We start from the raw sequence: 27,218 nt of genomic DNA, 5'->3' as shown, positions 1-27,218 counted from the left end.
CCTGCCACTGTCAGAGATAATTGGCACTCCATAAACACATGATAATTGGACTGCTTTGATCCCTGCAATTTCTCACTTCTTGGCCAAAGAGGCACAGCAGTTCTGTCTCATGTTTACCACTAGTCTTTATGTGGCAGCGAGAGGATACAGAGAGTGAAAGAGGGAGAGAGAGAGATTCTGTTTTCTTCTGAAGTGTTAAAAGCTCCCTGCAGGCAATACTTCCTGCACCCAGCCTCTTTTGCCATTGTTCCTCCGCTGCTTATGGCCATGACTCATAACAAACTTTCTCTTTCGCACACACATTCACACACGCAGAGCATAATCACGTTGTGAAAGTCTCCAGATAATCTTGTTTCTCCTTGTTTGTCCATGTGTTTTTTTTCCAGAGAGCCAGAGAGCATATCGTTTTGTCCAGGGGAAGGACTGGGGTTTCAAAAAGTTCATAAGGAGGGACTTCCTGCTGGATGAGGCCAACGGTCTGCTGCCCGATGACAAATTAACACTTTTCTGTGAGGTAAGGGTTGAGCCAGTTTATCTGGACTAAGATTCTTTGTCAAACAGAGTTCACACTTTCTTCATCTTTAAGCTCAAAAAATACACAGTACAGGCACATCAACAAATGACAACCCTGATTATATTGCCAGATCAAAATTATTATTCATTAAATGAGATATTTCCACATTGCACACAAACAGATGATTAACCTTTAAAACCAAAAATGTGATGTTGGATCATACTGATGCTGAGTTGTGTGTATATCAGTAGAACTACTTGGATTTGAATAATCTTAATAGAACCTAAAAATAATGAATACTGTTGAAATATCTAAATTTATTGTTTGTATTGGTGGTTTTGCCTCGCAGTGATCACAACTGTAATTCCTGTCTCGCTCATCTTTTTATTCAACACTACTGCTCGTTGTATGTCCCTGTTAGTGAATAATGTATGTTTTTATTGGTACTACACAGCCTCTGGGTTTAGATCTCTCTCTCATCACTAACATACAAGCTGATTGTCATTCAGCCGGCATGGTGGCTTGGCTCCGATTCCTCTGATCCAAAGCTGGCTGCTGCTCCTCATTGAAAAAGTCCCTTGTTGTTTTTCAGCTGTAACACAGGGGGCAGCAGAGGTCAACTGTCCTCTCTCTCGTTCCCCTCTGCTCCTCATAATGGAGCCAGGGAGCAGAGAAGAGGTTAAACTTTCTGGATATGTTAATGCCTTAGTTGTAATGCATGCACCCATAAATGTTTAAAAAGCATGGCAGTGGCTGTTTAAAACAATTCTAATTAACCCTGCGGGTATGGAGAAGATCATGTCTTGAAGTTTTCCCTTTTTGTAGCGGAGCTATGTGCAAGTCTGTTTAAAGTGTTTCCAAACTGGGCTTATTGACAGAGGGGTAGGAGGGGCAGTGCTGCTTCTCCAGAGCCACGTGGGATGTGGGGTAGAGTCGTGTGTGTGCGTGTGTGTGTGTGTGTGTGTGTGTGTGTGTGTGTGTGTGCGTGTAGGAGTATCTTATGCATATATTGTGTGTTTGTGCAGGCGTGTCTCGTTGGGACATAATTTTGAGGATGAGGATGTTTGCTGGAGAGAATGAGATGGAAGAGTGGGGGGATTAGTTACCTTGAAGAGTCCTCTCTCACTGAATTCATCCACTGTCCTGAAGGGGAGGAGGTGGGGTTGCTGGTTTAAGTCCTCGGCGGCCACTTCCTCCCCCGTAAATATCTGTTGTACTGTGGTAAATAGCCAGCCCTGCTGATGAACAAGCAAGGCAAGTCTGATTTATACAGCACATTTTATGCAAAAGGTAAAATCAATGTGCTTAATATAAAAACTGTTTACAACAGAAAAAGATTAAATGGGAGTAAAGAGTAGATAAATAAAAAAGGCAAAGAACATTTTCTGTGTTGTTTTAAGATTTAAAAGTAGTCTCAGGTCCTATGGAAGTTTTCTCCACCTGTGTGTAGCAAAATAACTTAAGCTTTACCCTTTTTAACCTCAGGAAACGTTTAACAGAACAGCCCCAGATGACCTGAGAGGTCTACCGAGTTCATGTTCTTAAAGCAAGTTAGAGATCTGATATATAGACAGGCAGCAGTATTCTAAAATCAATTATAAACTATTTGTGTGTGTTTTAGAAGAAAAGGCTGTCTGGAAGTGGGATGTGGGATGAGCAGTAAATGATGAGATTGCCAATATTGAGGTCTGGTACCGTTTACCACCAACACGTGGGCAGGATGGTTGGCGGAGTTGGGTTTTGGGTGGATGATGGTAAGACAGTGCAGAACGGGTGTTTGAATCTCTTTTCCTGGTCTTTTTCCATGTGAAAGTGAAGCCCAGTGTTTACCGTCAGAGACCTGGCTCCGCTTTCGTCCAGATGGTCTCGTCCTGCATCTGAGAGAGCCCCATCGCCCCAGAGCCCAGCTCTCTCCCTCTTCTCTCTCCTCTCATCCCCTCCACTTCCTCTTTTTCCCCTCCATCTTATCTCTCATTCAAACCCAATCTCCTCCGCCTCTTTCCCCTTTTCCTTTCATCTCTTGCTGCCTCCCACTTAGAGCATCACAGTTTCTTACTTTTTTCCCTAACTCTGCCTTCACCACTCCCCCATGTCCCTTGTCTCCCCCCTCTGCTCAGCCTTCATACTTTTCCTTCCTCCCTCTTTGCCCTTTTTCATCACCTGTCTTTCATCCTCTGTTATTCTGTGTAGTAGAGTGTCAAAGAGGCGAAAAGGCTATGAGGAGAAGCCAGATCACTGTGGGAGGGGGATACTGGCTCAACCTCTCCTCCTGACCCTTGGTCCCTGTGCTTGGTTCGTTTGCCTCTGGAGACATTAGTAATTCAAATTTAGCACAGGGAATCTAGCTATATGTCATGTCGGAGAGGGCCTGAACAACACCAGCCGCTGCTCTCTCTCTTTTCGTCCCTTTCTTTGTTTCCATCTCTCTTTCTCTCTCCATCCCTGCCAAAGCGCGGCAGACACCTGCAGGTATTTAATGAGGAGATAGCTCCCATTAAAGGTGCTGCGTTGGCTGTCAAAAGAGAGCATGAGGGACAGAAAGAGATAAAAAAGGAGGGGAAGGAGGCACAGCGAGAAGAGATTGAAGGAAAGGCCTTCTCAGGAAAAGTGGGCACACTGGGTGGCATCGAGCCACAGGGGTGAAGAACAGACAAAGAGGAAAAATAAAGATGATACAGGATAAAAAAACAAAAGGCCAAGATGGTTTGGATTGGATTTTGTTCTAGAGAGAATGTTTTCATGTGGATGAGACATATTTTTACCTTCATTTCTCCTCTAATGAGACACAGAGGTAAAGGAGGTTAAATCTCTCCTCTCTCTCTCCCTGTCAGCACCGCAGGTAACCTCTTGCTCTAAGCTCAGACCATTGCAATCTAGCAGTTCATGCTATAGATAATGCAGAAAGTTTTTAGAGTAATACAAGACTCACGCGTGGGGTCCTATGGCTTCTAGCAAAACTCAACAACTTTGTGCTGTCGTGATTTGCCTGCAGGAAGAGCCGCGTTGGCCGACACTGTAAGGGTTACTACTCTGGAAGTCTGTTTTGACTGACTAAAGGGAAAAGAAGGGGTTGTTTTGGAAGGGAGAAGTTTATGGTGAAACGTATCTGTCAGTCATGTTAAATTGGCTGCTGAGAAGTGGAGGAGCACAGTGGTCCACCTTTAGTCAGCCAGAGGGAAAGTCAGAAGAGCTACTGTTTCCGGACACATTTGGTTTATTTCACAGAGGAGGCCGTCTATTCTGTCTATTTCACTTTCTTTAGGATGAAATTACACCCAAGCTGGAAATATTGATCAACTCCAGAACTTAAATGTATATTTTAACTACGTTTTGGAGAAAGAGGTAACATGTGAGGCAAAATAAGAGGTAAAAAGCTGTGCATGTACTGTATGTTAACCAATCATGCAGGCTTATGCACTTCTGTGTGGCACACAAAAGGGTGGTGAGGGCATATGTGAGGACCAGCGCCTGCATGTGTAAACTGGAAGATGAGCCAGTGTTTTCCCCTCGATTGGTTTATTTTCTGCACATAGACAATCTTTGATGCGATTTACTGAAATGCATTTCAACTTGGCCACTGCTAGCCGGTCGGAGGTCTTTTCTTTAAGGCTCCTCCACTGCGTCCCTCCTGGAGCGAGGTGGTGGTGGGAGAATAAATGAGTGGGTTGCTGATGTTCAGCTGTTTCCTCCTCTTCCTCATGGCGTTAGTGCGGCTCGCCTCTCTTGTCGGTGGGTAAGCACTTTGCCGGGTGACAGCACCCATCCTTCACAGCGCCCTGCCATATGCCGTGCTGCTGTCAGAGGAGTCGACTGCAGATGCTCCAGCTGCTCCCTCCCTGCACACTGAACAACACACACACACACACACATAACCAGCTCTCGGAGCAGGATAAAGAGGCAGAGGTGGGAAGAGACAGAGGCAGGATGGGGCGAGGCAGAATGTATGCACATAAAGATTTGGGTTTGTGAAGACAAAAGGGAAGACAAAAATGAGGTAATATATATATTTCTGTTCTAGTTCTGTTTTTGCCCAAACAGAACGGGGAGAAAAAGTGAAAAGGGTAAGATGATTTGGATAATTTAAAAACTGGATTGGAGACCTAATCAAAGAAATGGAAATACAAATGCTGATTAAGACGAGACATAGGAAGAGACTGAGCAAACACACTGGAAGCTTGATCCGTCTCTTGCAGTGGGATTTTTACTGTGATTGTTTGTTGGCACCCATTTTTGAGCCCCAACAGATCCTTTAATTGTTACTGCCTTTGCAACACTTTTGCACCAACACCACATCAACAGGTCTTTTATATCCCATCAAAAGTCCTTTGCTTCTCCCAAAGTAAAGACGGCAGAAATTGAACAAACAGGCAACTTTTGCCTGGTTATTTATTTATTTTCTTTGTCCAAACATTTCCTTCAAGCACTTTAGATCGAGCTGCAGAGTCTCAAAGCTATCACTTTAGTGTCTGTGATCTTCCAGCAGAGAAAACAAAACTACTTAAAAAGAGACCCAAATGGCTGGTGCTCACAGACAGCATGCAGAGGCTCATGTTCACTGCCAGTGGTGATACTGAGTGTGTCTGCGTGTGTATGTGTAAGAATAGGATTGGCCAGGCACAACACACTTGGCTATGAATTAGGGGCGCAGGCCACAACGCTCGTTCAGCAGCATGGCTTCAAATCATGCATGAAATATTCCTCTGTGTCAACGGGAGGCCGACCCGCCTGTCTGTGGACTGAGCCATTGAAATGGACACAGCTTGGTCCCTGCAAACAGCCACTGTAATGACCACTCCAACACATGAATGGGTGCATACAGTGCTGTGATTAAATCTGAGTAAATAATCACGACAGTCTAGTTAAAGTTTTCAGGTCTCCGGAACAACTACAGCGACGCAACAAGTCGTTTAAAGTCATAATCTTAAAGATTTCAGTCCTGGTCCATTTGGCGACGCCCTCTGTATACAGTGCAGCCCAAAAGCTCACATTGTTTCAACAATGAAGTCAATAATCAGCCGTTTTCCATCGTGCTGAGGAGTTGGTGGTGTGCAGCCCGTCTCCTGCAGCTCTTCATCTCACTGTGGCTGCTCCTTCTTGTGACATTGGCAGTCTTTAGTCTTTGATTGTGATCGAGTGTTTTTTGTTATCTTCTGTGATGTGCTTCCTCTGGTTTGGTGTCAGTTGCTGTTCAGGCTAACTGCCCAGTCCCCGCCACGAAAAAAAAAATGAAAAACACGTCTCTTATTGTGCTCCAAAGATAAGATGGCTACTGTAAAAACTCCTTATAGGTTGAATAAGGTGCTTGAAATACAATTAAAACCAAGTTGGATTAAATGAATAGTTCAGTTGTAATTAAAGAAGGTGAGGTTGTAGCCATTGTCCTCTGATGAGAATGAGTGCAGTGTTTATTCTTGACTTTTGTTTAATAGCGTTGGGATTTGGGGCTGCGTTTGTTTAGTGGTGTCAGGAGCAAATGAGATTCTGCTATTATTCTCTGTTTTAATCAGTTCAGTCACCTGTTGCAGCTGCCAGAGGGCGGCTGACTCTGACTCCCGTCTCCTAACGAAAATATCCTGTCATTGCTCTGAGTGTTTTTGATTTTTGTGAGCAATAACATCTAAAAGTGGGTGGAGAGGATGAATAAGAAAGGGAGCTGCAGTGGGTCTCTGACATCACGCCTGTTTACTGTGGCTGGCTGGAGAGTGGGGGGCCAGTCATGCATTATAAAAAGCTGGTGATGAGTTTTGTGCTCCGGGTTCAGACGACAAATTTCAAGATCACAGATCTATTAAGCCATTGTAGATGAAAGGTGATGTGTGTGTGTGTGGTTTTAATGAATACACCAGAGTTACTGGTCACCTTATCCGGTTTCCCACCTTGTTAAATCCTATTCATTGTCTAAAATATGTAATGTACAGTATTTCCCTCCAACATTTAATTCAGGTTGAGCTGCTATCACATTTCCATTATGTAAGAAACAGTTGATGAAGTCCATGATGAAGTCATGATACATTACTGCACAACTTCTGCTGTTGCCTTTCCGTTATTAACTTTGAGTAAAATTGTAATGAATTTCTTGAATACATTTGTTTTTTTCCTCTCAAGCAGCAACATCACACAGACTAATATGGCGCTTGATTTGAAACAGTGCAGATATAATACAGTTAATGATGAAGATAGAAAACATTTGTTTCACTTGTATTGTGCAAACAATTCAGTTTTTATTTAATGTTTCAATAGTTACCCCCACAAAGCTCAACAGTACATTTCACAGTTACCCCGGGCAATCAGATTTGTATCACTGTCAATCATTTGGTTTGGTGTGGTTTCCACTCTCGTGTGTATCCAATGCTCAGAGTGTAGAATTTTACCTGGGCGAATGAGAGTGCTGTTGCTGCATCGATTTACTCTGCCGGAAATAAAAACTGAAAATAAAGAGTGGAGTAAAATAGTCTAGTGATAACCTGTCACCAACAAAGTATAACAGTAGACCCGATACTGAGACAGCCAAAACTGAATGACAGACAAGTAGTAGTTTCATCAAACACATTTTGAGCACCATAGAGTTAATGAATAAAATAGTGTCAGTGGGCTGCAGCAGGTGCACAATAGACTTGATGGATGGATTGAATATGTTCAATGTATCAGCTGTTATTAGTGAAGTATAGGGTGTAATTACACTGGGCCGTAATCACTCCAATAATAAACCTTTAAAATAGCTGTTTGCCAACCTGGCAGCGATTTCTGAAACTTGCTGTCGGACCCTGCCTCTGCCAGGAGAATTTGGCAGGGTCTCCCCCCCCCCCACATCCTGTCAGTTTTTGTTTGTTTATTCCATAGAACAATGTTTCAGAACATGAATTAAGGCCTGTCAGATTGAAAAGATTTCCCCAGTCAAACAAGTGCTTATTTCCACGTTTTATGAATATGAAGTTTTCCAAAGATAACACGGAGAAGAGCAACCCTGAATACTTCTGATCTAATATCGAGCGAGACTGCCTTAAAGTTTGTGGTGAGGGGTGTTTGGAAGAAGCTGATGTATGGGACTGACATACCTTGACAGTTGCATAGAGCTAGTAGAGATAGACCCTCATACTGAGTACTGAGTGTTATGTGTTATATTTTGCAATAGCAGCAATACGCCTCAGATTACAGGGGAGCCTGCCCCAACTCAGGTCAGTAAAACTATGCAATGTACAAATTCAAATAATGTTCATGCAAATGATATATTTCCAATTGAACGGCAAGAAAAAAAGAAAAGCTTGGATTTCCCTTTTAAAATCATACAGCTGCAGCAGGTGGTGTGGTGTTACATGAGGTGTGTGTGTGTAGTTTGATAAGGTGAGTGTGTGAATGTGTCTGTCCATGTGTCTGTTTGTGCCCCTGATCTCCGCCCATGTTTACGTGTCTGAGAATGCACAGGACTGAACAGAGAAGTGAGACTTGGGAAAAGAACAAGTGTTCCGTAACTTAATGAATATCATTTGATTTGTTTTTTTTTTTCTTTTTCAAACTATTTCACGCATGGCAAAACACTGTAAATCCATAAACAAACACATAAACAGGCAGAAAAAGATTGATTCTTTATGAATAAATCATCTGGGTACCAAAACCCAATATTAACTCGTTGCCTGGAGGTTTGAGAGGGAGCTTACAACAGATCCATCTTGATGTCTGAGGAACTAACTGGGAGGCGAGCGCTTTAGTAAGTACTTATCTTGGGAACTTAATTACCAAAACAAATGATGATTGTGGTGATATAGCGGCAATGATTCTTCATTACTGTTATTCTTTACCTGAGGTTGTATAAAGAATGTGTTTCTGTCATCATCATTATCATCATCACCATCATCATCATTATTAACGCCACTAGGGAATGAACGTCAGTCATTCAGTGGGCTGGTTGGTTGGTCAGTCCAACACTTTGTATGAAATCTTCTACTGCTGGCTCGATTTCCACGACATTTGTCAAGGATATTTACTGCCCCCAAAGGATGATTCTTAAGGACTTTGGTGACTCCCAAAACTTTAGTCTGGAGCCACCTTCAGGTCAGAATTTGCCCTTGACTTACACTGTGATATATTACTTGGTATCTTTTAAAGAAATTACTGGATTTTCATGAAATAAAAGCACCAGCAGCAGTTTCTTTTTAAGTGAAGTGTTTTGAAAACTATTCTATATATTCCTGTAAACATTCGGTACACACATTCAGAATTATAATCACTGTGTTGACCCTTTAACACATCTAGAGCCATGATCTGGTTAAAATTGAATTTTGTCCAATACTTTGTTTGTGACCAAATACCTGTAATAAGCAAATGTCAACACGGCCAATTTAAGATGGTGAAACATACCCTGCTAAACATAGCATGTTAACACAATGTCACCATGCCTCACAGAGCTGCTCGCATGGCTGTAGATTCTTTAGATACTTATTTTAAAATCTAATATACCTATTAATATATAAGCCATCGATTTAAATTGACACAGTAAATAAAAAAAATGGGGTATATTTGCCAATCCATCCTGCAAATACAAATGTGTCTAGTCTTGCTCTCGTCCAGTATGAGGAAAGGAGGAGGAAGATGCAAGGAGAAAGAGGAGGAGGTTGACAATGACTGAAGATGACAGCTAATGGCGTGAAGACTGTCAGGGCAGCCAGTGTGTCTAAATAACCAGGTGCTGCGATTTAGTTTCTGCCTGGTTAAACAGTGGAATAATTGGTGAAGTTAGCCAGTAATTAGACCGGCTCTGCCACGCTATGTCTGAGAGCCCAGCAACGGCTCCGCCATGCTAATTGGGATATTTATACCGAAACACATTGACCAGGCTCTCTGGCTTCTCTTCCAATTCGCTTTTCAGTACTTGTTTATTTTTTCAGTGTGTACTCAGGACACAGCGCTGGACTCGCCGCCCTCCTCCTCCTCCTCCTCCTCCTCCTCTCCTCCTAAAGCCATTTTTCATTCCAACTTGAGCTCACTGAACGTCTGTCCTCTGCCCTCTGTGTCTTTGTCCGTCTGTCTGTCACTCTCCTCTGTTTTTCCCTCTGTTGTTTTCCTCCCTCCCCTCTCCTCTACACAGCAGCTCCCAAGCTTTCTGTATTGCTAATCAGTGTTTCCTGAATGCCAGTGCCTGTGCGCGGGACTGTCTCTTCCTCATGTGAATGTGTGTGGAGATGGATGTACGTCAGTCAGTCAGACCTGCATCCCCCTGGAGTGTGATTAATAGAGCCAGCTGTGGAAACCAGACTGTCACACACATGCATTCACACTCATATACACTGAGGAATACTTCTAATGCTCCTCTCTTCAGAAAAGTCACATTTTCTTCTCACTGTGTCGCTGGCATTTCTGTGCCAGAAATGAGCGGCTGCATATGAGAGGCCATCTCCAACTGTAGATACCACCAATAGCTCCCTCACACCCCCGCCCCCCTTTGGTTGTGATGGCCTCTCTTTTCTCTGTCTGTCTGTCGCTTGGTATCTCTGCATCTGTATTCTCTCTGCCTTTTATTATCCCTATATCTTCCCCTCTCTCCTCCTTTTTCTCACTCTCTTCCTCTGTTTTATTATCTTTCCTTGTGTCTCTCTCTGTCTTTCTGTCCCCTTCAGGCTAACCCTCAAACCTCCATCAGGAGCAAACAAGGCTCCTTGACATTCAATTTCCTGCTTGCCACGCACTTCTCTATTGTATGTGCTTCTCCTCCTTTTCTAGGAGTCTTTTTGTGCGAGTTGAATAGGTGGATGGATGTGGCATTGGACGAATAGGCCGCAGATGGATGAATGGGGATGGGTGAGGAGGGAGCTTGGCTTGTTTTTTTTAGTTTTTTTTAGGTTTTTTTTAGGGTGTTTGGGTGTCAGCCTCCCTGGCTGAAGCTTTAACAGCACGGTCACTTTGTGGGGATTTTCAGCCCTTTGCTTGAAAACACTAAATGTGTTTAGGAGCTGTCAGCAATGAAAACAGGGAACACAGATTATCCTCATGTTTTGTTTGCTTGTCTGCTGTTATCTCTCAGCCATAACTGTGCAGAATGTAAAAAATAATAACTTTTATGATAATTGCAATGTTACTATTGTAATAATGTGCTGGATAATGTAAAAACTGTGTAAGCTCCTGTGTAACATAACGGTATATGTGGGCAAACCATAAAAAAACACTTTAAATTGACTGAAAACATTATATAAACTTTTGTGAAGTTCTTATAAAAAGTTTCTGTTTAGTACATTAGCACCGTCATAATAAAAAAGACTCAAGTGTATAAAGAAGAAACATCAATCTCATCAGAACTTTCCTCTAGTGTGAGTAACACATGCATTATTTAAGTTCTGAAATGTTTCCACAACTAAATAAGACAAGTCAAAAAAATCTTCTGACTTTGTAATGAATCCCAGTTTAAGATTATAAATTGTCGGGACTCAATCACAACTTCAGTTTTTTTACTTTAAACACTGTAAATTGATATTTCCAAGTCTGAGCCTAAATTCTTATTTATACCAAAAAATATCAGTTGGTGTTTTTACAGTGCACCACAGTTGGTCAATGGATCGAAAATCTGAACAACAGAATTTTAAGCTTGACGACTGGTGGTTTCTCACTGCAATTTTCTCGTCTTCTCTTCTAAATAATAATAATAATAATAATATAACACTTTTCAAGCTGTTAAGAACACAGTTGTGCACCTTTTAGAGTCTTTTGAACGCTGACGCTCATTGTTTGTACTTCAACTGGGAGAATTTCATCTCCATCCAAGAATTAGAAGCACTCCAACAGGCCACGTCTAACATTGTTAACGGATGAATTACTTCAGGAACCTTGAGTGAAACCTTGCACGCTTCAATGCTAACCGTGAAGTATCTCTCTAGAATTCTTTTTCACCAGAAATGGGTGGAATGTTTTTCGTTTTAAGACTTTTTTTTATCAGTATTATCACAAATAACTCACTAACCATACTCTAAGCGGGGCATTGGGTAACTAACTGGGGTTGTTTGATTAGATGGCACATCAAGCAGGTAAAAATCTGCAAGTCAGTCAATCCAGGCTGTTGGAAATTACTCGGCAATTAGTGTGTGTGTGAGAATGTGGGCTTGTGTTTGTGCTCATGAGCCTGCCTGTGTGTGTGTGTGTGTGTGTGTGTGTGTGTGTGTGTGTGTGTGTGTGTGTGTGTGTTTGTAGTGAGTCCTGTTGAGAGATAAATGAGTCTGGTTGACATTGTCTGGAACAGGTGGTGAAGTCAGCAGGGAAGACATACAGACAACTCATGCACACACACTCACACACACACACACACACACACACACACACACACACACACACACACACACACACACACTCACACACCCAATTTGACTTCAATGCCGATTTTCTGGCTTGTTTGAGAGCGTAGCCAGTCTGATTGGATGAAGAAGGAAGAATAGGTTGTCTTTGAATAGCCTCCATATTGAGTTGCTGATGTATTGATTACAGAGGCAGAGGACCTACATTAATCATTCACAGCATGTTTGATTGACTGATTAATTGTCTTTTTATGAACATTGCATGCTATTTATTTGCCTCTTTGTGAACCAGTGAGTGTGTTAAAGGAACAGTTCAGCCTAAAATTACAACTCTGTGTATGTAAGTTCTCCTACGCCACACATCATAGCATCTAAATAAAAACTGCAGTATGCAGACCAGCTAAAGAAGCTAATAAAATGTAAGACTTTACCCGTGTAATCTGAACATGTGTGTGTTTTCAGGTGAGTGTGGTGCAGGACTCTGTGAACATCTCGGGCCAGAACACAACGAACATGGTGAAGGTTCCTGACTGCAGGCTGGCCGAGGAGCTCGGAGATTTGTGGGAAAACTCCAGATTCACCGACTGCTCCCTGTGTGTCGCCGGACAGAAATTCCAGGCGCACAAAGCCATACTAGCAGGTGAGAATATCCTTTAATTCATCACATCTGAAGAAGATGATGGATAAAGACTTGTATGTAGCATTCAGCTGGTAAAAGGTTTTCGTCATTTAAGTGTGTGGTCACAAATCCTAAAGATGGCGTGGTAGGACGGCACTGTAGTGTACAGTTCAAAGTCTTGGTATGGTCACATTATACATTATATTATACTATTAAAGCCCGAACGACAGACGAATTCAAGCATGCCTTTCCTGTTTCCCTGCAAATATTTATTTATCACTCACATCAGAAACGTTTCCGGGGCCATTTTGTAGTAAGGATATGTAAAGTGACCGTACCTGAACACTAAAACATGAAATATAAAACTTTGGGTTTTAACATGTGAAAACTTCCAAGATGTTGCTTTTAACTGTCAGGTTATGCAGATGGTTATTCCCATGTTTCATCGGACCAACAGTCCAAAACCTACTGAACACACTGAAATTAAAATGATATAAAACAGAAAAGCAGCAAATCTTCACATTTGAGAAGCTGGAACCAGCGAATAATTGACCTAAATTAATAAGTTATCAAAATTGGTGTTGTTTCAATTTTCTGTCGATTGACTATTAAAGTAACTGACGAACAGTTTAAAGATTAGATACTTTCAAACTAATATATGTGGTGGAGTTTATATTATTTTTCATGATGGAGTTTGTCATTATCCTGGTTCTCTTTTGAGAGTTTTAGATTCGGTCTAAATGCTCTTTCAGATGCTTTTCCACCGTGACAAGAATTGAATGAAATACTTCATCAGATTTTTAATTGTAATGAATAATTTTGCTTTGCCGCAGGGATGGTTAAATTTGAATACATTGAATTTTCACACAAAGTGTCAGCTATTGGCACCTTTCGCATCTGTCTGTGCTGGTATCGGCCTTCATAGAGTCTACATTGACCACACTGTGTTGGCGCTCACACAAACACACATGATGCGACTTGTCTCAGATATTGGCACTCTGATGACAGGCAGCATCAGATAGTGAAAAGTTTGAGGAAACTGGTGAACTGTGGGTCTCTGTGGGGGCAACGAGAGGCTGTTCATTATTGGATTTGTTGAAATGTGTGTGTGAGGAGCCATTTTAATTATGTGCTGCTGTGGTTTGGGGTCTTCCTCTCTCTCTCTCTGTCTCTCTCTCTCTCTCTCTCTCTCTCTCTCTGCTCTACTTGGTCCAGATGACGTCCCTCCTCCTCGTTATTCCCCCTCTTGGCCGTTCCCGTGACAACTCTCCCGGCCGTTAATCGCCGTGGAGACGGACAGAGAGGGATCAAACGAAGGAGGGAGAGCAACTCAAATTGGCTCCACATTGGCCATGTGATCTTTATACCACTCTGGTTCTCTCTTTCTGTCTCTTACCTTCCCTTTATTTTATTTTCTACATCCTTCTTACCTTTTCTCAATATTCCCTCTTTCATTTTCAAGTTTCCCTTTTTCATTCTCTCTCTTGTCTCTTCCCCCCTCTCTCAGTTTTCCTCCTCTTCACCGTCCCCCTCTCTCTCCCCCCTCTTGTTTCCTCCTCACATCCCTCTATTATTTGTCTTCCTTTCAGTCTTTATCTCCTTCTCTCCTCTCATATTTTGTTCCCCTTACTCCCATTTCTGTCTCCTGTTCTCTTCCTCTGACTTTCTCTCTCCTCTCCCTCCTTTCACTTTCTATGACCCTCTTCCTCTCTCTCCCTCTCGCTCTGTCTCTCTCTCGCCTGCCCCTTCCCTTTGTTGTTGCTGCAGTATGAGCTCACCAGTATTGAGCTGCACCAGACAGACTTATTGTAGGTTTGTCCCCATAGACCTACCTGGCCATTTATTGCTAAGTTTGGTTTCAGTGCTCCAGGATGCAGTCTTTAATTAATGACTGTACTAATTTTTAATGATTTTTGTCAGTTGCTGTCTGATTTGTGACAGAAGGACGGGCACCAACATCATGTCTCTGACATATGACTCTGTCAAGTATCCTGTGACCTGGATGACTGAGACTCTGAGACACAGACAAACAAACTCCCTCCCTTTAGTTCTCCGTCATGTAGATTTATATTTTCTGAAAACAAAATCCTCATCATTTAGCTTTTTTTTTTTTTTTTTTTTTACAAATCAACTGTCCAAAGCCTCAAGTTGTCTGGCCAGCTTCCCTCGCCTCCAGTGTAAACAAAACAAATTACCTCTCTAGAAAAAGCAGAATATAACTATATAAAAGTTATTTTTTATACCTATTTCACTGATCCCTTAAACAAGCCTGACAGTTGAATAGTTAGTTAACCATCCATTCAACTTTTGAGCTTCTACAACTTCAGTCTTCCCACTGCTGTGTGGTGAATCATTAGCAAACCCTGACATTAACTGTCCTTTCACATCTATAATCTGATCAGAAGATAAAAGGAATGAGGACTTTTCTTACCTAAAATGGTGACAATTCAATATATTTACCTGAAAACAGTAATGGAAAGTTAACAACATTTATGTCCAGTTTCTTTCTGTTACGTACTGTTACTGCTGTGGGGACTCAGAGGTTCAGCTTTTTGCCTTTTTGTTTCTGGCCTGATGTTGGAAGTAATTCTGACTCTGAGTTGCAGCATATGAAACACCTGATGTTAGTTACTGTGTTAATCATTTAGTTGATGGTTTTAGTTGCTACCATGCAGCAGGTGCTGACCTTATAACCACGTGTCCCATTGTTAACTCGTCATTCACTTATTGGCTCATGCCCACATTTTACTATTATTATCAGTATTATACGTATTTGTGCAGAGTTGATGGATGACACCATGTTTCCAAATGAGTAATTAAATGGGCAGCTAGCTCTGTGGTTAATAAGTCATTATTAAGTTCTTAAATGAATCAGCATACCGCTGACTTTGACACATACTTAATAATGTGTTTAAACATTTGTTAAATTTTAATCACTAGTTAATTAGGCATTCATTAGTGAACAATAACCTAAGGTGTTAGCCAATGACCACATAATCAAACGAAATGAACCATATCAGAGGAGGACGACCCTGGTTGATATGTGATTCATAGTAAAAGGCAAAGGTCTAACCTTTTGTAGAGACACTCTTGGCTGTTTAACAAGTAACTGATGATCAGACACAGACTGAGCTCCATCAGCCCGAAAGTAACCGCTGTCACGACCCTGATGATAAGAGAGAAAATACACTGTGGCGTTGCAGAACTACAGAGACAAGATGCAGATTTATCATACAGTAGTGTTTCAAGCACGACAGAAGTGGTACTGATTTATGTAACGTGAAGTGCTGTGGTTGGATCAGACCGCTAGCATGGCCGGTCTGTGCTGAAGATTAAACATAACCTCACCAGCTGGGGTCATGTCTGGAGTAATAAGAGAGGAAACTGCCTTTAAAGCAATCCCGCAAGTTATTGGTCACCTGTTTAGTGACAAAAACACAAATACTAAAATCATCCTTTCAACCTTTTTTAGAAATAGCGCCAGCACTTTGGGGGATTTGGTTATTTAAACTGTGAATTTATGTTCTGTGTTTAAAAAGTGTGGCAAAATTGGATCAGTAATATGAAATTTGGGTGAAACATGGATTATAAAAATACCCTTTGCATTGCAAACGTAACTGTTTTCTTCAACTTTGATGGACTTTGGCACATAATCAGCAGCTCTTTTGCATTTTACTCAACTTTTATTTTACACTTTACGTTTTCTGAACATGGAAGCTGAACTGTCCTTGTCTCAAGAGGATTTATAAACACTGGTGAACTGTGTCATCTTGCAGCAAGAGGCAGAACAAACTTTGGATTTGCAGGGACATGGAAGCCGCTTGAAAATCACTTAAAACATATCTGCTCTTTTTGATGAAAATGAGCCTTAGCAGTCCTCTATGCTAGCATGATAGAGCAGTCTATGTTGGGTGGCAGCAGGCGACCATGCTATCAAAACCGGAAGGCAGACCTTAATTAAAGCATAATGTATCCTGTCAAGTCAGCTTTACATTTCAGTGAAAAGCACCTCAGAGGTCGTCATCAGTGTCAGCAGGACGGAGCTGCAGTCGACTTTTTCCACATGATGCTTCTGCAGCTGTCAATCATCCCTCTCGCTCTCCTCTGGCCCTGTGGCAGGCAGTTAACGGATATCAGAAACCTCACCATGCGTCAACATTACACATACTAACCTCCCTCCGTCTCTCTCTCTCTCTGTCTTTTGTTTCTGTCTCTGTCTCAGCTCGCTCGCCGGTGTTCAGTGCCATGTTTGAGCACGAGATGGAAGAGAGTAAGAAGGTGAGTTGAGCACTTGACTGTGTTGTTCATGCTCCCTCAGTGGCGAATCGAATGTCTAAATTCTAATCTTTCTCTCTGTTGCGTCAGGAAGTGCTCACCTCTCAAAACATCCGAGTCTGTCTGCACGTGCTCCTTCATGTCTTGTTGACTGCAACTCTGTTATCTGGTGTCTTTAAAGCCACTATGTGTAGAACTGTTATGTGCTTATGGCGTCTTTGAAATTATTCTGAAGGCACAAGGTGTTTATAGACAAAATGAGACAATACCGGTGAAATTTAATGTAGTCTGCGTTGCGTTCAACACAATCACCTCACTATTTCCAGGAATTGTGGGGGGAAGAGGGTATTGGTGTGCACGGCTGTCTGCCAGTTTTGGGGCTATCCCCAGGGGATATCAAAGTTTCAACTCTAGAGCTGCCAAATACTGGATATTTGAGGCTGATATCAATATTTAAGAGTTAAGAAATCTGAACAAACCTAACAATATAAAGTACAATATTTGTTTTTGAACACAAGCAGATCACATAAATATTTCTAAGTGTCACTTACATTTTGTTATTTAAGAGTTGTGACCACGAAATGCAGTGAGCAGGACATTTTACAGTTTGAAAACACATTTGTCAGTGCTCTCTGGTGGACCAACTTTGTAATGGCAACAGTTTCTAAGTTGCGTACAACATATCTATCATATATAATTTCTCTACTGCAATGTGTTGTTAACGCCCAGTCTCACCAGCATTTACAAGGACAAAACTTTGCGGTACAATCAATTAATTCCAGTGGAATGAGCAAACTAAATCAGAACGACTAATTTGTGCCGTTGACCAATAGGAAGCTGTCTTGACAGTGCTGACCTTTGAGGGAATGGAGAGACGGAGGATCCAAAATGGACGAAGCTATTGTAGCTAATTAGATGTTTTGTACCATCCACTTTTATTTACTCATCCTCTGTCAGAGTATAAACTGCTCCGCAAAAAGAGGAACGGTTACCAGACAGTCATGAGGCAAGAGTCAATGGAACAAATACGTCTTTTGAATGAACTGCTTGAACTTATTGTGCAACTGGAGAGTTCAGTAACTCATTATTGAATAAAATGTTGTAAATGTTGTGACTGGCTAGCTCGCTAGCTACAGTAGTTCTCCTAATAGCCCTGTGACTATAATAAGTCACCAGCTCTTAGAACCAAACATCTCATGAAGAAGCCAGAGGGATGTCAGTGTGCCACCGTCTGCTGTGACTGTGCATTAACTTATTAGCTGATACTTAAGCACCGATATTTCTGTGATAATCCAGTATTGGCTGGTAATATCAGTTGGACTCTGTTGTACACATAGTGGCTTGTAATTATCTGAAAACGTATTTTAAAAAAAAAAAGCAAAACATTTAAGAATTTTGATGTGCAAACTTAAATTTAAGAGAAAGCAACCACAAGAGATTTTGTCTCTATGCAGTGATTGATTTTCACTTTATGTCAAGTTTAATAGAGAAGTGGGTGCAAACCATTTCATCCCTTGAGTGCACTTTACTTACACAATTGAGTGCTCTAATGATTTTTTGTTAATTTTTAACACCTTTATTAAAATGCCTTGTTTTTGCTTTCTTAACCTTAATGTCAAGTATTGAATCATTCAAATGTTTTCTTAGTAACTTTAATGAAGCTCACTGAAACCTGGACTGTATATACAACCTATGTAAGCTTAGTTGCCCTGAGTGCAGTTGATATTATGGATGTGTTTAATAGAAGTTAGTTATTTTATGTATATAAATTTGGGGGTTAGTGGCCATGTAAGTCTTTGAACGGCCCATGCAGTGTGCACATCATTGCTTTTTTTATGTGTCCTCTGTGATATCGGTGTGTGATTGTGTGTACACGTGTGTGATGCAGAGAGCCCTCGTGCCACAGTTGGTTGTGTTCATCCGATAGGAGCTGGCGAGATTGAACCTTGGTGATTTAACCGTCATGTCAGCGGAATATTGATGCCTGCGCGGCTCGAATGGGGAAATTATAAAGCACAGAGCCAGGAAATGCATCTTAATTGCTGTTTAAGTGGGCGTCTTCATCAGAAAGAGGGAGAGATGGTGGGCCATGTCCCCGTACGATTCAGAGAAAACAGATAGATGGCTTAACACTCCTCTGCAGCACTCTATAGAGGAGAGACAAATGAGCTCATAAAGAAACACTCTAATAGAGGAGTGCTCTGTGAATAGAGGGGAGCTGCAGACACTGTAACTACAGGAGCGTTGTCTATTTATGAGACGCTGTTGAAAGCTCGCCTTCGCAATGCTGAAGGAAGTCCTGTTAGTTCTCTCATCTGACTTCCAATGTGGTTATGTGGTGCTATTTTCCCTTTTTATTTCATTAACACTCCAACTCACTTTGCTGTCAGAAATCAGCAGAATAACATTAGTCAAGTTTTCATCTTATGTATGTCAAATCCTCAGTGCCGGGTTGTGTGCAAACAGTGAAAGAAAGACAGCACAGGCTGTGATGAGAACTGTTATTTTTCAAGCAAGAGTCTGAAGTTCATTTAGAAACAATATGTACATGCGGATGCTATGTGCAAAATGTAGCGAGTGGAAGATTCATGTTGTTCGTTTTGCCTGTTTGAGCTGCATGTGTGCTCACATGCCTTCATGTATTAATGTGTGTTATCTGAATTCCTGTAAAAGGGCACTACAGCAGACTGCGTGCTGTAAACTCACCCGGGCTGCTTTCAGACTCTCCTTCCATTATTTCTCAGTGTGTTTATGTTGCTGTTGAGTGGTCAGAGTTGACACAAACGCACTAAGCTGTTGGTACACCCAGCCTGACCCTGCTAAAACGCCGCTGGTCACCGTGGTGACGATAAAGCACTGTTATAATTGGTTTACTGCTTTGTTCTGCCTCTGAGTGCGAAGGGAAAGGTTCAGGTTACCGTCACTGTGCCAGCGAGTGATAAAGCTTACTTTGCTGGCTGCAGGCACTGTCAAGGAATGAATGCTTAGGATTAATTTTCAGGAATCAGCTGAAAAGAATTAAATAAATGTACTAGAATGTAGTTTTGCTGAAACGTGTTCAGACTGTTCAGAGGGTTCTTCAAGTTTTCTTTTTTTTCTTATTTGGCACTTGGAACTTGTTTTGTATCACTGCATGGCTGACTGTCCCTGTGTGTGTGCTAAACAAGGTGAGAGAGTTTAATTCAGGCAGGTTTCGGGATATTCACATGAAATAAAAAACACTCCGCCGCTGCACATGGTTTTGAAGGATTGTCAAAGCATCTGTCTTTTTCTTCTCTTGCCTTTTATTCTGTGAAACCCTGTGTGTATTCTCCTCTCCTGTCCTCTCCTCCCGTTCAGAACCGTGTGGAGATAAATGACGTGGAGCCAGATGTCTTCAAAGAGATGATGTGCTTCATCTACACAGGCAAGGCCCCCAACCTGGACAAGATGGCTGATGACCTGCTGGCTGCAGCTGACAAGGTACAGAGGGAGGGTGTGTATGTGTGCGTGCACCTGTTACTATGTACATTGATGCACGAGCCAGCATGCATAATAATGTCCCCAAAAATACACCTGAGAAACACCAAATGCTCCTCAACCCCTGAACACACACACACACACACACACACACATTCAAACACGCTTTTGTCGGATGATATAAACCTACCTACCTGTGGGAGGTAAAGAGATGCACACACTTAAAATGAGTCCTGTTCCTCGTTGCTTGTTCCTGTGCCGACTCTGTATACTCAGTGTTTTCTCCTCTCTTTCTTCCAGTTTTGCTTTCACTGTTTTCTCGTTTTCTGGGAGCTTATTGCCTTTTGCTTTATTAACAGTATCAAGCTGATCCTTGTAGAGCTTTATTTGTATTTTTCCAGCTTTTAACGTGTTCACTGCAGGTCTATTCCAGTGTGTTTTGACTGAAGCAGCCAATTATACACAATTAAGTAGGCCTGTTAGATGGCAAGGCCAGTCTATCGCTCGGTCCACCACTTTAGTTCAGACTAAAACATCTGAAGAACTATTGGATGGATTGCCATGAAATGAATGGTCCCAGCGGATGAGACCTACTGACCGCGGTGATCCCTTCAGCTTTCTTTCTCTTGCGCCACCATGAGGTTGAGTTTTTAGTTTTTTAGTCTGACTTAATAACTTTGGTGATTCCTTGACTTTTCATCTAAAAACAATTTGGATGAAATATTGATTTGCCAAAGAATTACAAAACTAAACACGATTATCGTCCTCAGCTGTACTTTGTGTGTTCAGATTAGTGTTTTTTCTCTGACTAATACTTCAAGTTTTGGTGGCAGAAAACACCTTTGCTTACTAGAGACGTCTTAAACATCCTAGCACAAGTTTATCTTGCGGAAGTTCATTGAAATGAACTCCTTTACATCATTAGAGTTAGTAAATTCCTCATAGTCTCTGCTGAACTCGTATGACTCATCCAGAAGTGTGTATGAATATGAGCGAAGATTATTGTTCGTAGCAATTTTGTAATCAAACTCAGTGGAAATTATTTTTTGCCTCTAAAGTGATCGCCCCCCCCCCCCCCCCCCCCCCCTCACTCTACATAACTGTCACTTACTTCTCTTCGCCATATTTTTGTCTTATTCAATCTAAGCCTTGTTGCTGGAGTCATTCTGTATTTCCGTATCATGGTGGCAGCTCTGTAATTTAGTTTACCTGCAGTTTCTCCTCTCTCTCTCTCTCTTGCTGTCTCTGTCATTGGTAGTATGCTCTGGAGAGGCTGAAGGTGATGTGTGAGGACGCTCTGTGCACGAGTCTCAGTGTGGAGAACGCAGCAGAGATCCTCATCCTTGCCGACCTGCACAGCGCCGACCAGCTCAAGACGCAGGCCGTGGACTTCATCAACTAGTGAGTTACACGCCTACACTGCGATCATTCATCTCCGGAACTACTTCCACACTTATGCAAACATTTTTTTCTACCACATGCACATGCACACACACACTCATACACTTAGCTTTTCGTCAAAGGAAGTCATTAATTTTCAGTGGGAGCAATTTTTGTCTCCAGAGGAAATTTAATTTAATCCCTAGATCAGACCATTTTGCTGCTGTATCATATTGGGCCATTTAGCAATAAAGCTGAGCTGCTGATGTTAATCATGTAGCAGGCAGCCTGTTTAGGTAAGATGGAGCCTATTAGCATCAATGACTGCTATTTATGTCCATGGAGAGGTGATTGATCCAGTATTTGAATGCCCAGTTGAAACGAAAAGCTTTCTCTCAGTCACTACCTAAATTCATCACCTCCCCTCTGTTTTCTGAATTCTCTGTCTCTGAGCCAGACACATTTACCATCCCTTTGTTCATTCCTCTGTCCTCTCTTTACAGCTTTACTCCATCTCCTGGCCTTGTTCCTGCATGGGCTCCGTCTCCCTCCCTCTTCCATTCACTCCTATCCCCCTCCCTCCCTTCCTTCCCTTCCCTCTGTTTTGTCCCCTTTCTCCCTCTCCTGTTTTGTGCTTAAGAGCTCATGTGCGCCTAAAGGTGCTCAGTAATGCAGATTTCTGCCCCTAATCCCAGTCATTAATTGTGGTTATGGGCGTTATGACAGTTTAATTTGCGACAGCGCTGTTGTGGTGGTGGGAAAATTGGCCACAGGGGACTCCTGGCCAGCAAAGCGTTATCAACCCTCCTCCTGCGGACACAATGGACAGCAACAAGAGCAACAAAACAAAAATCAATTTAGAGGACGAATATAGAAAACAGACGACACTGAGGAAGCAATAATCCTCCCCCCAGCAGCACCTCAACCTCTTTCCTGGCCAGATTTTACAAGTAGCTTACAGTCATTTAGTCGAGACAATAGGAGTCCTCTCCAGGGATGTAGCGGAGAGTAAAGCCACCCAAACACTCTTTATCCACTTTGTTTATAGAAAAGAGTTTACCCACTTTTTTAGCCTAACATGAATCTTTAGGCTTGGGTAAATTCATAGAATAAATCACAGTAAGTAGCGCAAATGCAGTGTAAGTAATATGAAGCAAGGCTCTGTTAAGGCAGAAAAAAATACTGCTTTTCTGAAAGTAGTTTTTTGTTGATAGTAGAGGTGGTTTGCCTTGTCATTACCACTGACTGGAGGTCATAGTTTGGCCGCTTTTTAATTTACCTTCACATCACTGCTCCTCTCCCTCCCTCCGTCCCCTCCTGTCCCTCTCTGCAGACTTTCATTACTCTTCCTTACCTCCCTGTTTTTATTTATTTATTTTTTGTCGCTGCTGCTGTCGTACCCTCTCCTCCCTCGGTCCATCCCTCCTCCTTCCCCTCCTGCTGTGGCCGCTCTCCCCATGCCCTTTCGCTGGCCTGTTGCCTCAGCCTCAGCACACTGGCCATTACTGTAAATAGGGGTTCACTTCCTCCACAGAGGATAGGGTCAGAGGTTGGCTGGAGGTCTGGAGCCGCTGTGTGGACAGCATATGACCACATACACACACACACACATAAACACACCAAAGTGCCAAGAGTAGACATGCCAAGACACAAACACATTTGAACACACACACACACGCACGCACACATGCTGTTGTTTATTTACACACAATGAAACATGAAAAATGTCATTAAAGGCCACACAGCGGTGTGCGTGATAGTGCATCCCGGCACCCTGAAGGACTGCCACAGGGTCTGCTGCTGGAAACCCATATCTGTGGGAGATGATGACCACGAGTAAAACTACTCAGCAATTAATTACAATTAAGATTTATCCAAACTTGTTTTGGCTTGCTGGCTTCCATTAGTTAATTATCGCTGGATCTCAAAATTTGCACAACCACAGGGAATCCAAAGAGTTCAAAATGTCTTGAAAAGTATAATCATATCATTTTAAGGATTTCCCATATTCCCATAAATTAGGATAAATCAGTAATTAATATGTGTAGTAGTTTCTCCTGTGCTTTCTGTTCCTGCACCGCCTCATATACTGTATATCACACGAACGTTTCTTTCTACCGCTGGCCAAACATGTAGTGAACTGAAATAAAGCAAGTTTATGTTGGTAAACAAACCAAAATATAAAAAAAGATACATACACAATAAACAATACATAAAAATAAATTAAATAAGTATATGTTACTATTACTCTAAAGCCTGGTACCCAACCTGGAGTTGGAACCCCTCAAGGGGTCGCAGAATAAATCTGAGGGGCTGTGAAGTAATGAACAATATAGAAGAGATGAAAAAAAAATTCTGCTACACAAAATTAGGTTTATTTTTTTCTCACTTTTCTCACACTTTTTTCTCAAATTGTGTGAAATGCTGTAGAGCTTTAGCTCCTCTGGACTATTGAAATGAAACAATGTGTGAAGGGAACATCATTTTTCGGTTGAAGTAGCTCAGAGCCGTATGTACTGTGTGAAGAGGGGTTGCAAGTGACTGCATAGATATGATATGATATGACACAACTATGACTCAACAGACTTTCTCGTCACATGCCCACATATTTATGATCCTTGAATGTTGCCTTTTATTTGTGTGATGTTATTTCTCTCAAAATGACCTTTAGGGTTAAATATTTTAAAATATAAAGAAAATAACAGCTCTGCCAGCTGGTATGACAAATCCTTAATGTCTCAGAGCTGCTCTCCACACAGATGGAGTCGTATAATCCCAAACTCTCGAGAAACTGGTTAACTTGTGCACTTATTTTGTTTTTGCTTGTCCATTTAGTTTCTTTCCTTTAACATTTCCCCACTTTCCTCTACTTTGTATCTCCTGTCTTTGCCCTCTCTCTCTCAGTCACGCAGCTGATGTGATGGAGACGTTGGCCTGGAAGTCCATGGTGATCTCTCGCCCTCACTTGGTAGCAGAGGCCTATCACTCCCTGGCCTCGGCTCAGTGCCCCTTCCTCGGTCCCCCGAGAAAGCGGCTCAAACAGTCCTAGCTGTCTGGAAAGACTCTCCTGTCATAACCCTGCTGTGTCCTCCTGTACCGGGAACCTCACCGTTCCTCCCTCCCAGTCCTCCTCTCTCTCTTACAGCATCCAGAGACGCCCAAGACTGAAACCCAAGGCTGGATTTGGCTAGGGGAAGCGACTCAGCTGTGCAGACCAGAGAATTACAGGACTGATCCCACAGAGGAGGTACTACACATCTCTGTAGGTGGGGATGGGTAGAACTCTATAAGATATAAACCTGGATAGTCATGGATTGCAAGCTCAAAGCCTGGCATAGTCCATATATCCTTTGTCTATGATTTTGGAAAGCTAGATCCATAATGTGCGAGTCGGTCACATGCAGAACTGTTCTTTTGGTTCGAAGGGAAAGGTCAACGCTGAGTCCCTGTAAATACAATTTTGTGGCATATTGTCTTGTAGAGTGTCCCGAGTGTTAAAACCCAAACTGTGCTTGTAAAAGACAAGTGAAGAGGACCAACCAACCAGAAACTGAAGGACTATTGTTCCCGTTGTTGATGATTTAAACAGTGTTTGTACAAAGTATTGTTTTTCTAGAGCACAAACAGTACTTGGATTGAATGCAAGAAGACAAATCTGAACACGTTTTAATGTTCACTATTTAGCCTGTGCCTTAAACCGGGCAAACACTGTACCGATTAAGCCCGATGGTAGCCCAGGGCGGAATCTGATGTGCAGTTTGAAGGGGGGGGGGGTCAGGATGCCAGATTAATTGCCTAAACAATCAACTATCTGGCTGTCAGACGATTGGTTGGATTTCTGGCATGTCAGAAATTCTGCTCAGCTTTCTGTGCAGTTAGTAGATCTGCAGTTCCCCTCTTGGCTGCTGTCAAAATATCCATTATAAACTGTAGTGAGCCTGTTTTAATATTACTGGAGAAGTATTTTACATGTTGTGGGTAAAACTGTGGTGTTCACTGAGACTCCTGTGATATAAAACTGCACTTCACTGCAGAACAGACCATATTGTCATCTACGGCTCCTTGTTTTTCTTTTTCCATTTGTCATAGAATTGCACAAACCAACGCTGGATTTCTCTCTTTTTGTCAACGTTTTTGAGGAGGCAGTCGTCCTGTTTGAATAAACTTTATTGGAGTTGTCACGGGGCGAAATCGGGTTCCATTGTTACAGTATTAACAGCCACGTTGTGGTTGAGTTGATCCGTACAGTGTGAGCATAAAAGTTGCAGGTTCTGGCCGTGCGGCAGGCAGATTACATTCAATAGTGTGAGTTAACACATGTAGAGGATTAATGCAAATGCACAGTGTCTGCCCCGCTTTAAAAATGTATTAAAGAAGCCAATCATGAAAACGTTTTACTCAACTGTGACGACAGAACATTCAATGTTTTGGTTTCCGAACATGTGAAATACAGATGTTTTCAATTTTGTCCGGCATGTTTGTGTCTTTTTCATCCTTGATGTCTTCGTTATTTCTCATTAAGCAGTTTGGTCACATCTACCAGTTACTGACTCATTAATGCACAGCCTCTTTCAACTTTCTGCCAGATCAGTGTGTGTGTGTGTGTGAGTAACACATTTCAGTTTCAAGCTTAATCCTGTCGTGATCAAAGTTCAATCCCCGGCGCACGTGCTGCTCACCTCGTCTGATCACAAGAGCTCATATCCAGCTGTGTCGTATATGGACTCAGCTCTCACTCATGGTCACAGGCCTGTTTGACTTGGTCTCCGAGGCCTTGCTTAGAGAACAGATAGGTTGTAATCACTTCAGAGAGAGTTGGACCTTTCTCTTGGACACTATTTTAACAGGGATTTCTTTGTGTTGACCGAAGTCGAGGCCCAGCAGGCTTTAAGGAAGCTCATCCCTGATCCCTGCAAATCGCTCCTCATCAAAGCCCTGGCCACCGATCTTTGGGGATGTTCTGGCATTGTCCCGGCACAGGGAAGGTTATTATTGTTACAGGCAGTATTATGTAGCTTCATGACGGACCACATATTAGTAGGACTGTTTATCATTAAAGAGAAATAATATGTTCGAAAAATAGTTATTGTGCCAATGATTTCAGTCAGCACAGCCTTCCATATTAGCAGACGTTCTTAGAGTAGAGCCTGCCAATATATAAAAATTGATTACCTTGATAGGAGACCTTGATATGAGGGTTGTGGTTGTAGTAAAGCATCTGAGCATATTTGACTGTTCACTCATGATTGATAAACGCCTCACGTATACACAAAGTCATTTATAGGACTGTATCGAGCTGACTTGCTCGGTTCTCTTGAGATTTTGTTCCTTTTTTGTTTGTTTAAATGTGTGTGTTGTGTTTTATTCACACTGTCAGTGTGTTGTTATGTGCTGTGTGTTTGTGTTTTAATGAACTGCCAGATGGACCAAAGACAATTATCCATCTTGATGAACAATGAAGTTGTATTCTTTAGTGCTCTCTAAAATATTGTCACATTATGGTGCTGGGTGATGTGACAGAAATCACTATGAAATATATTAATAAGCATATTGGAGGATATTGGATTGTATCACAACATGGCAAATATAGACAAATTTTACATATAAAATTATGAAATTGATACTGTTGCTTGGAATCATTGAATTGGATTACAGAAATGTGTAAAATGACATGACCACAGAATATAAAGTATACCAT

At 41.9% G+C, this 27,218-nt stretch overlaps 1 protein-coding gene across 1 annotated transcript in view; it reads left to right on the top strand.

Moving 5' to 3' along the window:
* Window positions 1–24,636, top strand: part of spop (speckle type BTB/POZ protein) — a 34,791-nt gene extending 10,155 nt beyond the window's left edge. Inside the window, exons 4-9 of the mRNA XM_070923370.1 lie at window positions 387–514; window positions 12,250–12,427; window positions 16,629–16,684; window positions 20,021–20,143; window positions 21,399–21,541; window positions 24,425–24,636. Coding sequence (XP_070779471.1) covers window positions 387–514; window positions 12,250–12,427; window positions 16,629–16,684; window positions 20,021–20,143; window positions 21,399–21,541; window positions 24,425–24,569 — 773 coding nt within the window. The 3' untranslated portion in view covers window positions 24,570–24,636. The remainder of the gene's footprint in view (window positions 1–386; window positions 515–12,249; window positions 12,428–16,628; window positions 16,685–20,020; window positions 20,144–21,398; window positions 21,542–24,424) is intronic.
* Window positions 24,637–27,218: the final 2,582 nt, after the last annotated feature.

The sequence above is a fragment of the Enoplosus armatus genome, chromosome 17 (assembly GCF_043641665.1).
Source record: "Enoplosus armatus isolate fEnoArm2 chromosome 17, fEnoArm2.hap1, whole genome shotgun sequence".
NCBI classification, from domain to species: Eukaryota; Metazoa; Chordata; class Actinopteri; order Centrarchiformes; family Enoplosidae; genus Enoplosus; species Enoplosus armatus.
This window is presented reverse-complemented; position numbering and strand designations above follow the sequence as displayed.